The sequence below is a fragment of the Salmo salar genome, chromosome ssa25 (genome assembly GCF_905237065.1).
Source record: "Salmo salar chromosome ssa25, Ssal_v3.1, whole genome shotgun sequence".
Taxonomy (NCBI): Eukaryota; Metazoa; Chordata; class Actinopteri; order Salmoniformes; family Salmonidae; genus Salmo; species Salmo salar.
This window is the reverse complement of record NC_059466.1, coordinates 31,479,836-31,493,400: the sequence shown is the minus strand read 5'-3', so window position 1 is coordinate 31,493,400 and position 13,565 is coordinate 31,479,836. Positions and strand designations below refer to the sequence as shown.

Below are 13,565 nucleotides of genomic sequence, written 5' to 3'. Positions count from 1 at the left end.
AAATAGAGAGACCAAATCTAATTTAGCACCACTACACCCACTGCTGTTTTAGAACGCTTGAACAACGTTTCAGGGAGTTTTGTTACGTTCGTGGCAAGTTCAGACACTGTGACATTTATTGAATTCACTCTTATTTTCTCACTCTCTCTCTGTGTCAATCAATCTCTGTTTCTCTCTCGCTCTCTTTCTCTCTACTCCATCCTCCTTTCTATGTAGTGAAAAGATGTGTAGTGTGGGTATACAGCCTCCTTTGTAGGACATTTCCAGAGGACTTTGACAGTAATGATTTACAGTCAACGGGGTACTGTGCACATGAAAAAATTAAGACAATAATGAATCAAGAATCCAAAAAGCGGTAGTCATTCAACTGTAACCAGGAGGACAGGATACACATGAATGCACACGCACACTGTCTCGTAAGTAATGTGACTGTCGGTCACTCACCCACTCACTCTCACTCACTCATTCAGTCACCTACCCATCCATCCATACACCCATCAATACAATTGAAGAGAAGGGTTGCTATGCTATCCTATCTGCCCCCCTTTATCAGGCATGTACAAAGAGAGAACAGGGGCCCCATACTGCTGACAGGGGAGGTTAGTATTGAGCCAGTGTGTGTGAATGAGTGGTGGGGGGCGGTATCAAAGGAATTCTCCCAAATGGAGTGAGTGGAGCTAGAGTTGCCCTGCCCCTGACACTGTCCTGCCCTGCACACTTGTGTCATATGAGAGGTGACAGGCTACGAGAGCAAACTAGGACAGGTTAAAGGACAAGGTAAGACACCTCACATTTTCCTCCTGTGTGGTTGCCCTCAGGGCCTTTTTACATCAGCTACTGTAGGACTACATCTATTAACATAGTAGAGACAGGGAGAGAGAGAGAGAGGGAGAGAGAGAGAGAGAGGGAGAGAGGAGAAGACACTGTAAACAAAAAACAAAACAAGATGTACATTGCTCAGTAACAACATCACTGCCTGTATCTTTGGGAACTGATATGTAGCTGCTTTCTTTGATAAATATCAAAACATCTGAAGTCATAGTTATTTACATGTGATGTGATCTACAGTAAACCAAACCTTGAATTTTTTTCAAAAGGTCATTTTATTTTCTGTTATATGTATGCTATTTTCCATAGACGTTTATTATAATACACACAGCTGCTCTTCTAGAAATGTACCATAACAATGTGCTTTGAAGTCCCACTGAGAGCGCTGAAATGACCCACATTGACAGGTGTAGAGAGGGAGGTAACTTATCATTCACAATCTATAGGACACAGGTTAACATTCATTTAACATCATGTTCATCGAACGTGACTGATATTTGTGGAGAAACATTACTTTAGAACTGATCGGATCTGAACCTTACCTGCAAGTCTATCTTGCAAATTCTATAGAAGACATAATTGAGGGGAAATAGTATGATCATTGTTTAAACAACTCATTTAAAGGTTTTTAATGAAGGCCTCAAAATTCAACATGAATCGTTTTACAGTAGGCCGCTATGCATTTGAGATACAGTATTATGTCAACAGCCATTTTCATTTGAATGGCAGCTCAGTATACAGTATACTGTTGCTGAACAGTAGGTATTGTACATGTCATGTTCTCTCATTGAATGTGTGATAGCCTGGCATATTATACAGGTAGAGATTGAACAGCTCTGTTTATAATCCCTTTACTCTGTATTGCACTGCCCTCAGGTGTTCATAGATCACATTGTTGTCAATCACAGCATGGGAGATGTACAGTCAAAAGTTACACACACCGCACAACAATTAGCATAATTGAGTTTTTAGGATTTGTGTTTTTTGGCATTGTTTTATTGGAGGTTGACTATATTTTTTTGGCTTTTCAATCTGGGGAAAAATAATGAGTATCTTAATTTTCTTCCAGGTTATGACTCTGCCAGGAGTATTGAAGTTCATTCAGAGACAATGAGCACCAGCTGTAAACGGTGAGTGGTTCTCCATAGATGGTTACTCAGGTCAACAGGTGAACTCAGTGACTGTCAGATACAGTGACATACAGTAAACTCAGATAAAACTGCACAATAAAAACCTCTGTCATGTAAACTCAAAGATAAACCTATGTCAGTTGAGGAGTCACTAACAACCCTGTGATAATTTGGTATGTAGACTACAGTAGTTGTTCAAGTTATTGTGTGCAATGTACTCCAGGTCTGTGGTAAGTCACTGACCACCCTACTATACATGTACTGTAGTGCTGTGTGTTACTGACCATGCTGCGGCTTGCCACATTCTGTGTGTTTTATGTGTAGGCCTAGTATGTATGTCCCCATCTGTGCTGTAGTATGTAATGTGCAACCCCCCTCCCTTCTCTGTGGCTTGCTGTGCCATCAGCACAATTCCAGCCTCTGTAAGCACAATAACGCCAAAGGTCACGGCAGGGTCACACTCACTGCCAGTGTTAATCTCTATGATAGTTTTATTTAACTCACACAAAAGCACACAATCACACAATTGGAATAGATCTAACTCTGAGCTGCATTGCTCTGTTAACCAGACATTCCTGAATGGATTTGTGTGTGTCTATGTCACTGAGGACTAGAGTGATTAGTTGTATCAGAATGATATTAGTAGACCCTTCATAATGTCATTTGACACGTTGCTGTGTGTGTTGCATTTCAGCTGTTTTGCTCACATGAGCACCTCTATTGATGTGAGTTTTTTTTCTTTTTTTTCGCAGATTGACATTTCATGAAATGACAATGACTAGATGAATACATTTATTTAAAAAAATGTATACTGCCTGTTAAATGTCCAGACCAGTCTAAATCCACTTTTTCTTACTGAAAGAGCATGGCCAGAACTTACCCATGCTGTTGCACAACGATTTAAATCAATGAGTCATCGTTTTAGTCAAAGTATGATATATTTTCGCTTTAAGTGACAAATCCGACCTGAACACTTCCTGCAAATCCATGTGAATGCAGTGTTTTTTCTTATGCTATTATATCCAAATTCTTTTCAGCCTACATTTAGTTTCAGGGCTGAGTTTAATTTGAATGTTACCATCCACCAGCATGGCGTTGTTTATTAATCAGAAACAGCTGCAAAGTTCTTCCCCTTCATGACTGAGATGAGCCAAACAGCCTTGTGTCCACTTGGCCGCCTGAGCCATGGAGCAAATTAAAATAGTGGGTGCAAACTTGTGTTTTTGCACTAGGGCTGTTCTAGTCACAGTATTACCGCAACACCACAGTCATGAGTCAACACCACAGTCATGACACCGCAGTACAATTCATGTGACCATTGAGTCACAGTAATCTCCTGTTATGCACTCTGGACATGCATTGGTAGTATGTACCCAACTTGCTAACTACCATCAGGTCCTAATGGCCTGGTACTCAGCACTATATTGTCCCTCTAACCACTCTGATGTCAATGCAAATGCTATCAAAAGTCACATCAAGCACTTGTCATCAAAACAGTATCACACTTTTAATACTCACCCCACTGTGATGATCAATTTGAAGAAAGAAGTTCAACAGCAGGTTGAAACTGAGTGTAAAACATGGTAATTGTGAATGTTGTTTTCAAGCCTAACTCAACGAAACAGATTTGACTTGGTTTCCCAAATTAAGCACTGGGTAGATGCAGGAACAGGGTTGGAGGGCCCATGGTATACAGTTTGGGCGGAATATAACCTGTCGCGCAGAGCATGCTCCTCACACAGTAGTTGATGCTTGGATTTAAATAAGTGTTCTCATATCTATTTGTCAGCTTGCTAATATTAAGCACATGATCTGCTATAAAACCGAAGTAGCCTACCAGGCATCATTGAAAAACAGACGGTGGGAAAGCGTGCTGCATCCATTCTCTAATTCCAGTGCATACAGATGACATGTATTTTTCCTTTGCCCCTGTTCCTGACCATTTGATAATTGATCATTCTAAATCGAAACTAATTGTACATATTAGTAAAGACAAGATTAAATTGAGAATAGTCTGATCCAGAACATTCCAAACATGCTCAGTGGGTGACATTTGCAAGCAGGCCATGGAAGAACTGGGACATTTTAAGCTTCCAGGAATTGTGCACAGATCCTTGCGACATGGGGCCATGCATTATCATGCTGAAACATGAGGTGATGGCGGTGGATGAATGGAATGACAATGGGCCTCAGGATCTCATCACGGTATCTCTGTGCATTCAAATTGCTATCAATAAAATGCAATCGTGTTCGTTGTCTGTAGCCCATACCATAATCCCACGCCACCATGGGGCACTCTGAAAATAAAAAATAAAATACAGAAATATCTCATTTCCATAAGTATTCACACCCCTGAGTCAATACATGTTAGAATCACTTTTGGCTGTGATTACAGCTGTGAGCCTTTCTGGGTAAGTCTAAGAGCTTTGCACACCTGGATTGTGCAATATTTGCCCATTATTCTTTTCAGAATTCTTCAAATTGGTTGTTGATCATTGCTAGACAACCATTTTCAAGTCTTGCCATAGATTTTCAATCAGATTTAAGTCAAAACTGTAACTCGGCCACTCAGGAACATTCACTGTCTTCTTGGTAAGCAACTCCAGTGTAGATTTTGCCTTGTGTTTTAGGGTATTGTCCTGCTGAAAGGTGAATTAATCTTCCAGTCTCTGGTGGAAAGCTGACTGAACTAAGTTTTCCTCTAGGATTTTGCCTGTGCTTAGCTACATTCTGTTTCTTTTTTATCCTGAAAAACTCCTCAGTCCTTAACAATTACAAGCATACCCATAACATGATGAAACCACCACTATGCTTGAAAATATGGAGTGTGCCCCAAACATAACACTTTGTATTCAGGACAAAAATGTATTGCTTTGCCACATTTTTTGCAGCATTACTTTAGTGCCTTGTTGCAAACAGGATTAATTTTTTGGAATATTTGTATTCTGTACAGGCTTCCTTCTTTTCACTCTGTCAATTAGATTAGTATTGTAGAGTAACTCAAATGTTGTTGATCCATGCTCAGTTTTCTCCTTTCACAGCCACTAAACTCTGTAACTGTTTTAAAGTCTACATTGGCCTCAGTGTAAAATTGTCATGCCCTGACCTGAGAGAGCCTTTTTTATGTCTCTATTTAGGTTTGGTTAGGGTGTGATTTGGGTGGGCATTCTATGTCCTTTTTTCTATGCTTTGTATTTCTTTGTTTTGGCCTGGTATGGCTCTTAATCAGGGACAGCTGTACATCGTTGTCGCTGATTGGGAGTCATACTTAGGCAGCCTGTTTTCCTTTGGGGTTTGTGGGTAGTTGATTTCTGTTTAGTACCTGACAGAACGGTTTGGCTGTCGGGGTCTTGGTCAAAGTGTTCTAGCTTTAATAAATTCATGATGAGCACTAACCACGCTGCGCCTTGGTCTACTCTCTTCAACAATTGCCGTTACAAAAATCCCTGATCGGTTTTCTTCCTCTCCGGAAACTGAGTTAGGAAGGACGCCTGCATCTTTGTAGCGACTGGATCTATTGATATTCCATCCAAAGTGTAATGAATGACTTCTCCATGCTCAAAGGTATATTCAATGACTGCTTTTTTTACCCATCTACCAATACGTGCCCTTTTGCGAAGCATTGGAAAACCTCTCTGGTCTTTGTGGTTGAATCTGTGTTTGAAATTCACTGCTTCACTGAGGGACCTTACAGATAATTGTATGTGTGGGGTACAGAGATGAGGTAGTCATTCAAAAATCATATTAAACACTATTACTGCACACGGAGTGAGTCCATGCAACTTATTATGTGACTAAGCACATTTTTACTCCTGAACTTAATTAGATTTCCCATAACAATAGTGTTGAGTACTTATTGACTGAAGACATTTAAGCTTTTCATTTTTAAACTTGTAAACTTTTTGAAAAACATAATTCCACTTTGACATTATGGGATATTGTGTGTAAGCCAGTGACCAACAAATCTAAATTTAATCTATTTTCAATTCAGGCTGTTGTAACACAACAAAATGTAGAAAAAGTCAAGGGGTGTGAATACTTTCTGAAAGCACTGTAATTACTGAACATGTCATTTGCGGCGTGCATGATCATGAGCAAAGTCATTGTAGTCTATCATTTAACTTCCCCTGTAAGAACCATGAGCATGGGCTTGCTTGGTGCCGTGTTGCACAGTTAGTAGAGCATGGTGCTTGCAACACAAGGGCTGTGGGTTCGATTCCTACAGGGACCAGTATGAAAATGTATGCACTGTTGCTCTGGATAAAAGTGTCTGATAAATGACTAAAGTATAAAATGCTTTACTGCAGCCTACCTACCAAAGGTTGCACCATGTCCATTACAATGTAGAAAAACACGTATCTTTCAATAGTTATCAATATGACCAGAGTTTCATCTTATTCTTTATAACTCTTTCAATGGCAGATTCACGGCTGCAATTTATGGAGGATGCCAAAACTTAAAATAGCAATAGATGGCAAAGACAAAGATGGAGCAGTGGTTTCCATCTGTGGGAAGTTTTCCCTATGACAAATCCAGCTCCAGAACCAGTCATAGAGCCAGCTGGCTAATCTTTTGAAAAAAACACAGCGACAACAGATAACATTAGCTAGATAAGATTAGCAAGACAGCTAGCTAGCTAGGTTTAGATTACATTTATTTAACCAAAGAAAATAAGTGATATACAACAATACAGATAAAAACAAATTCATAAAAAAATGGTGTGCAGGTGGGTTTGGAAGCCCAAAGGCTTATATAAAAACCACAAAACAATATACAATAAGTACAAAAATAAAACAACAAAACCCACCAATCATAAATGTACAAATAAACCGATTAGCAATCACAAAAAATAATAAACAGTATATGTTTTGTTGAAATGTGTGTGTGTGTGTGTGTGTGTGTGTCGGGGTGTGAGTGTGTGAGAGTTGGGCTATATGGAGGAGATTACTGAGTAGTTTGGTTCATCAGGCTGACCCCCAGTCTTCGTTATTGAGGAAATTTTGGCAATGTGAAGATAAGAATTCCAGAGTATGGTATCTCTGTATCTGATAGAGAACTGACTACGTGAGGTGTGGCAGAGGGGAAGGTGAAGGTTATCGCAGCGTCTTGTGTTATATAGATGAATTTCAAAATTAACCTGGAAGAATCCATGGAAGGGGTTAGGTAAACTGTTTTTAAGGAATGAGTATTTGTAGATGAAAATGCATAATTGGCGTACATTGATGTCGTATATAGACAATATTTTGAGTTTCTTAAAGGTGCAGATAGAGCCAGGTAATTAGAGGAGGTGGCCAGTCTTGCAAATGTATTTTGTAAGATGAGTAATTTTTGTATGTAGGAGGCATATGTACTGGCCCAGACAATATAACAGTAAATGAGATATGGGTAAATTAAGCTATAGTAAAGAGTAAGGAAGCAAGACTGATGAACCAAACCATTAATCTTCCTGATGACACCAACAGATTTCATCACTTTGCTGCAGACCAACTGAATATGATCTTTCCAGGACAACTTTTCATCAATAAGAACTATGAGGAATCTAGTGGGTGTGACTTGATCCATATCAGTTCCACCAATTGGGATTCTGGCTTTTTCTTTTTTACAATATTTCTTGTTCTTACTAGTGAATACAATAAAGTTAGATTTTTTTGAACATTTGAAGATAATTTGTTTATCTGAAACCATTCAGAAAATTGGCTTCATTAATTAGTGAATCAAAATTCTTGTGTGATAAAATAAAATTGGTATCATCAGCAAAGAGAATGGGAAGTAAGACATTTATTTTGTATGAATTTTTTTATTGAACCTTTATTTAACTAGGCATGTCATTCTTATTTACAATGACGGCCTACCCCGGCCAAACCCGGACGGCGCTGGGTCAATTGTGCGCTGCCCTTTGGGAAATAACTATATAACCAATTATATGTATAATCAGCTATATACGGTTAGCAGGCTAGCAAGCTACACTGACAGCTGTCAGTGCCCTATTTGTTGATGTTTATCAACTCCACATGAAAATTCCAACACCTAATTTGTGAATGTATAAATAGCCTTCGTCATTCTTCGGAGATGAAACCTAAATGTGCATTTGCTCTCTAGGACAGGACATTACATTGAAATACTGGCATACACCCTATCCTATCCAATGCCGTAGAGAAAGAGATAGGTGAAGTTAAACTAGCCCAGTTCATTGGAAAAGGTACATTGCTAATATTTTGTGGTAGCCAGGCTTGGCAAGGGAAGATTCTGCAAATGGAAAAGCTTATTTGGAAGAAGATTGAAAGCCATGTCCCTTGTGCTTATGCTAGCTTGAGGAGAGTCATCACTGGGGTCCCAATATCTATGTCCATAGATGATATTAAAGAACATGTGAACGGAGGAAGAGTGATAGAGGCCAAAAGGTTGAGCCGTAGAAAAGAGGGTCAAAGAAGTGAAAGCTTATCAGTGCTGCTGAGGTTTGAAAAGGTTTTACCTGGAAAAGTACAGATAGTTTCAATGTCAGAGAATTTGTCCCATCCCCATGGCAGCATTTAAATGCCAAAGAATGGGTCATGTAGTTGTTCAGTGTAAAGGAAAGAAGAGATGTGCCAAGTGTGGAGGGGAACATGATTACGGTGAATGTGGAAGCAATATGAAGGTCAAGTGATGTAATTGTGGGGGGGAACATAGTGCAGCATTTGGTGGATGCCAGGTGCAGAGAGAGGCTCAGAGATATAGAATCATTCATGATGTATCATATGCAGAGGCTGTAAAACAGATTGGTGGAATGAATGTGCTGTGTCACTTTGACACTTTGGTAGTGAACATAGTTTTCATTGGTAAGGTTATCAACACGACTCGGTTTGTGGAAAGCACAAATGCCAGGTTGAAGGTTATAGTGGATACGACAAAATAGTTATTGGGGGTAACATATGTTACTGTTGAAATGGTAGAAGTTAGTAGAGATTTATTTGGTCTTTAAATGTTATTTTCTTAGTAGTACAGAATTAAGCAGACCATGATTGATTGCACACTCCAGCAAAGTAGGTGGCGGCATGCACCTTAAACGTTTGTTTGTGGACCGCCATGATATCATAGAAGAAGAAGTAGTGGCGTCAGCTTCCTCTGGGGGGGTCTATAATAGTTAAACTACTCAAATTAAGACAATGAGATTCATAGGCTGGTGTAATTATTTTTTAGAAAAGGAAAAAGATGAATATGACTGCACTGTTATGTTTTCTGGCATTTTGATTGTGTAGATTTTTTTTCTCTGTTGTGATAATTGCTTAGTATTGTACTAGTCCAGTAGGCATATTTGCAAAAAACATGTGTGTTGACAAGTTGGCTAGTTATGTATTGTGTCCGTAATTAACTTTAGGTTATTTGAGGTCATCTCTGTGCGTACAGACCCAAGCCCAGCTGTATTTCCAATGCAGTGTGTAATGCAGTGTAGCTTAGTTTTATTCACCATCCCAGCAGCGCAAAAGACTCGCTGTTGAGCCAAAATCATTTGGGTCGAAAGTCCTGAAAGCCAGGTTCTGGTGACACCACAACATTTTCCACACTGTATTCTTGTGAAATATGCACCAGAAGCTGTTTGCAGTTATTGTTTGTGTTTCAATTGCACAATTTACAACTCCTTTCAGCTCACAACAAAGTACAGTGTTTTTACTGTGTTAAATCTCCATCAATGCCATAACTATTTCTCCAGTTCTGCTTTTAATACAGGCTTACCTGATAGTGTAATTGACATATTGATAACATTGCTTTACATCTGCTGTCCCTGACAGTGATCATATATCCCACAGAGAGGGGATCCGCTGTGCTGAGATGGCTATGGTATGTCTCACAGACTTTGAGGAGTATGCCAAAGAGCACCTCTCCAAGGCAACCTGGGACTACTACGCAGCCGGAGCAGACGAGTGCTGCACCAGGGACGACAATCTGCTGGCCTACAAACGGTAGGTACCTCTCCCTGTCCTGTAAACTACAAGACATACAATTCAATGTCACAAAAACCACTCAACAACACCACACGTCAAATTGGAGTGCTAGGAAGATCCAGTAACAATGTGACTCAAAATAATCAATTTGTCTCTGTCCCAGGATCCGTCTGCGACCACGGATTCTACGGGACGTGTCAGTGAGTGACACCAGGACCACGGTGCAGGGCACAGAGATCAGCTTCCCCGTGGGCATCGCCCCCACTGCCTTCCATTGCCTGGCCTGGCACGAGGGTGAAATGGCTACTGCCAGGGGTGAGCACTAGGAGGGGTTTAACAGCTGTAGAGGTTGAGCTCTGCAGGTCAATAGCTTTGTTGTCACAGAGTATCCTAGCGGTGATCAACTCAGAATCTCTCTCTCTTTCCTCAGGTACGGAGGCAGTGAACACGTGTTACATCACCAGTACCTACTCCACCTGCTCTGTGGAGGAGATCGTGGCTGCAGCGCCTAACGGCTACCGCTGGTTTCAGCTCTATGTGTACCGGGACAGGAAGCTGTCTGAGTCCATCGTTCACCGTGTGGAGGCCCTGGGATACAAAGCCTTGGTCCTCACCGTCGACGTGCCCTACACTGGGAAGCGCCGCAACGATATACGCAACCAGTTCAAGCTCCCGCCGCACCTCAAGGTCAAAAACTTTGACGGGGTCATCCAGGTAATGGTAAAATAAACATATTTTTTGCTTTCTTTTCTAGATCAAATATTTTTAACAGTAATGATTTAACCGTAAAATCATTTTGGAACCATTTCTCGGACAAAGATTAATCATAATTTTGGGCTAAGAAGCACTTTCAATGAAGAATCTCTATTGAACATTTAGTCCTTTTTAGTCCAGGACTAGGCTTAATCTGTGTCCAGGAAACTAGCCCATAGTGCGCATAGTACAGAGACAGTAGCTGCATTTCCCCTGAGGCGTCCCTCTGTGTGTATATGTTACTGTACTGTATATGTTACTGTACTGTATATGTTTGTGTACTGCATTTTATGTCTGTAGGAGGCTGCGAGTTCTGAAGAGTATGGTATCCCTTCCAACACCCTGGACCCCTCCATCAGCTGGAAGGACGTATACTGGCTGCAGTCTCTCACCCGCCTGCCCATCATCATCAAGGGCATCCTGACCAAGGAGGATGCTGAGCTGGCCGTGGAGCACGGCGTCCAGGGTATCATCGTGTCCAACCACGGAGGACGCCAGCTGGACGGAGGGCCCGCCACGGTAAGAACGGGACAAATTACACCACCTCGTCCTCATGTCCCCTCTATTTCACTCTACAATCAGCAAGCCAAACAATATTTAGTTAATGAAATTGTGATATTAAAGGACAGTTAATTTGAGGCCTCCTACTGTACAACAATGGAGGTGGAACTCTAAGGGAAGATCTCAATTGCATACTTCTCACATCCTCTCTCACATCCTCTCTCTCAAAACCCATTGGATGAGATGCCAGTTCCTCCTCTCTGACCTTCTTCAATGGGTTTTGAGAAGGAGGCTAGGAGACTAGGAGAGAGGACGCGAGGAGTATGCAATTGAGATCTTCCCCTAGAGCTTAACCTCCATTGTTGTACAGTAGGAGTCCTCAAATGAACTGTCCTTTGTGTCATGGCTAAGTAGGATTTTCTTCTCTACCTCCCTCTGCTCTCTCTATCTACCACACAGATAGATGCCCTATCTGAGATCGTGGATACGGTGCAAGGGCGTATCGAGGTGTATCTGGACGGGGGGATTCGCACCGGTAGTGACGTGCTGAAGGCCGTGGCTCTGGGAGCCAAGTGTGTGTTCATTGGGAGGCCAGCCGTGTGGGGCCTTGCCTATAAAGTAACTATTAACGTTGTGTGTCATCGACCTATTAAGTTAAGATACTGAGAGTAACGAATGTCTTGCTGCCTGTGTTTGTTCCCTCAGGGTGAGGAGGGAGTGAGGGAGGTACTACAGATCCTCAACGATGAGTTCCGTCTGTCAATGGCTCTGTCTGGTGAGTGAGGAACAAAACTTCTTACATATAAATGAAGGATATTCATTTGAGGCAGTTTGCTACAACAGGAAAATAATTCTACAGCAATAGGAAATGTGAATTATTATGTGGATTATAATTAATGGACATTGTTGTAGGGGTTGATATATTTTTCGTTAGAAGAAATCAAGTCTGAATTTTCGAAGTGGAAATGACAAAGTTTAGAAGCCTTTTTAAACCTCAAATACACTACACATTTGCATTTCCTGCTGTGCAAGAAAATTCTTAGTAATAAATTAAGATTCTACATATGTAATTATATTTTTTCCAGTCTGAGATTAAAAATCCTTAGCTATCATTACATCAACCTCATAACAATGCAACACTAATGTTTTGTTGGTCTTTCCTCCCCCAGGGTGTAGGAACGTGGCTGAGATCAACAGGAACCTCATCCAGTTCTCTAAACAGTGACTTGACAGCAGGGGTCGCCAGAACCAGCCAGACGACTATGACGACGCAGCAAAACGGAGCTGTCTTCTCAATCAATATGACTTCGAACTAAACTGGAATTTGGGACAACAAAACAATACCTGTCACGTGAATCATAATGAACTGAAACTGAATCTGACATCAATCTAATGCATCCTCAACTTTAATAGTTGAATCCAATGTGGCTGCCCGAGTTCTTGTGGGGAAATGACTGGACATTTCAACACAAGCAGCTTCCATATGATATAACCAGCAAAATATGGTTATCACTCAGCTGAGATATGTTGACATGATATAGATCATGCCGTTTAACCTATTCCTAACTCTCAATGGCTGCAGGCCCAGTGTTAACCCATGTATGGGTGAGAGAGGCCTGATATTGTGTCTCTGATATGGTGACTAAAGTTTAGTGAATTGTGAAGGTGGTCTGCTTTTAGATCGTCTAACAGAGATCCCTCAGTCAAAGCAGATCTGAGGGTGAAATGATTGATCGCTTCTGGTTTGATTGTAATAACTGTTCTGGATGGTGAAGTGGAATACGGTTGTGAATGCAGCAGTGAGAGGAGTGTGGTTGATTGGTTGATAGAGTGATGTAACATGGCCGTTTGGGATTCCAGTTCCTAATCCTCTGAGAACAACAGTGTGATTTGATTCAGAACACTGGAGACACAATGACATGAAAACTCATAGAAATAAGAATGAATAGAATGGACTTGGAAGCGCTAACCCTGGCAATTGACTGGTAAACTCATGGGTACACTCGCAATGGCTGCCTGGTGTTATGATACAATAATTTCCATGGTATTTTGGAATGTTCCATCAACTGATTCTGGAGTGCTGTGGTAATGTAAAATGTTCATTAAAATGATGCTAACTGATGTGGCTCATGCAATGGAGTGTATTCTTATAATGTCAGTTGAGTTGACTCAACAAATCACAGCACAGATTGAAGGGATTCTTCCTGATTTTACATCCTGGCATGGGTACACTCAAAATGGCTGCCAGTCCACCCATTATGCCATCATTGACTTGAATTGAGATGCCCTTTTATGCCCACTACTGTAAAACCACATTGAGAGTAAAATATCATATTTTAGAAGACTTTATGCCTCATATCTTTCATTCAGTTTGATTTGATACCAAAAAATGTTATGGTGTTTGTTATTTGTTTCCCCTTACAATTGAACT

General features: G+C 40.8%; 1 protein-coding gene across 3 annotated transcripts; it reads left to right on the top strand.

Moving 5' to 3' along the window:
* The first annotated feature begins 599 nt into the window (after positions 1-599).
* hao2 (hydroxyacid oxidase 2 (long chain)) lies at positions 600-13,255 on the top strand. Of its 3 annotated transcripts, none has more exons than XM_014174059.2 (9): positions 600-777; positions 1,898-1,958; positions 9,746-9,898; positions 10,044-10,195; positions 10,311-10,600; positions 10,934-11,152; positions 11,594-11,752; positions 11,840-11,909; positions 12,304-13,255. In XM_014174059.2, the coding sequence occupies exons 2-9, from the start codon at positions 1,939-1,941 to the stop codon at positions 12,357-12,359; spliced, it is 1,119 nt and encodes a 372-aa protein (XP_014029534.1). In that variant the 5' UTR covers positions 600-777; positions 1,898-1,938; the 3' UTR covers positions 12,360-13,255. The 3 variants fall into 3 exon arrangements, with proteins under 3 accessions (XP_014029534.1, XP_014029533.1, XP_014029531.1); XM_014174058.2 differs by having other exon boundaries at positions 606-777; positions 9,728-9,898; positions 10,311-10,594; XM_014174056.2 differs by having other exon boundaries at positions 606-777; positions 9,728-9,898.
* Positions 13,256-13,565: the final 310 nt, after the last annotated feature.

Bases quoted from the DNA above. Each gene is read 5' to 3' on its own strand.
- hao2 (XM_014174056.2), top strand. From the start codon at position 1,939: ATGAGCACCAGCTGTAAACG. The intron at 10,601-10,933 runs GTAAAATAAACA...TTATGTCTGTAG, and splicing joins ACGGGGTCATCCAGGTAATG to GAGGCTGCGAGTTCTGAAGA. The intron at 11,910-12,303 runs GTGAGTGAGGAA...TTCCTCCCCCAG, and splicing joins TCTGTCAATGGCTCTGTCTG to GGTGTAGGAACGTGGCTGAG.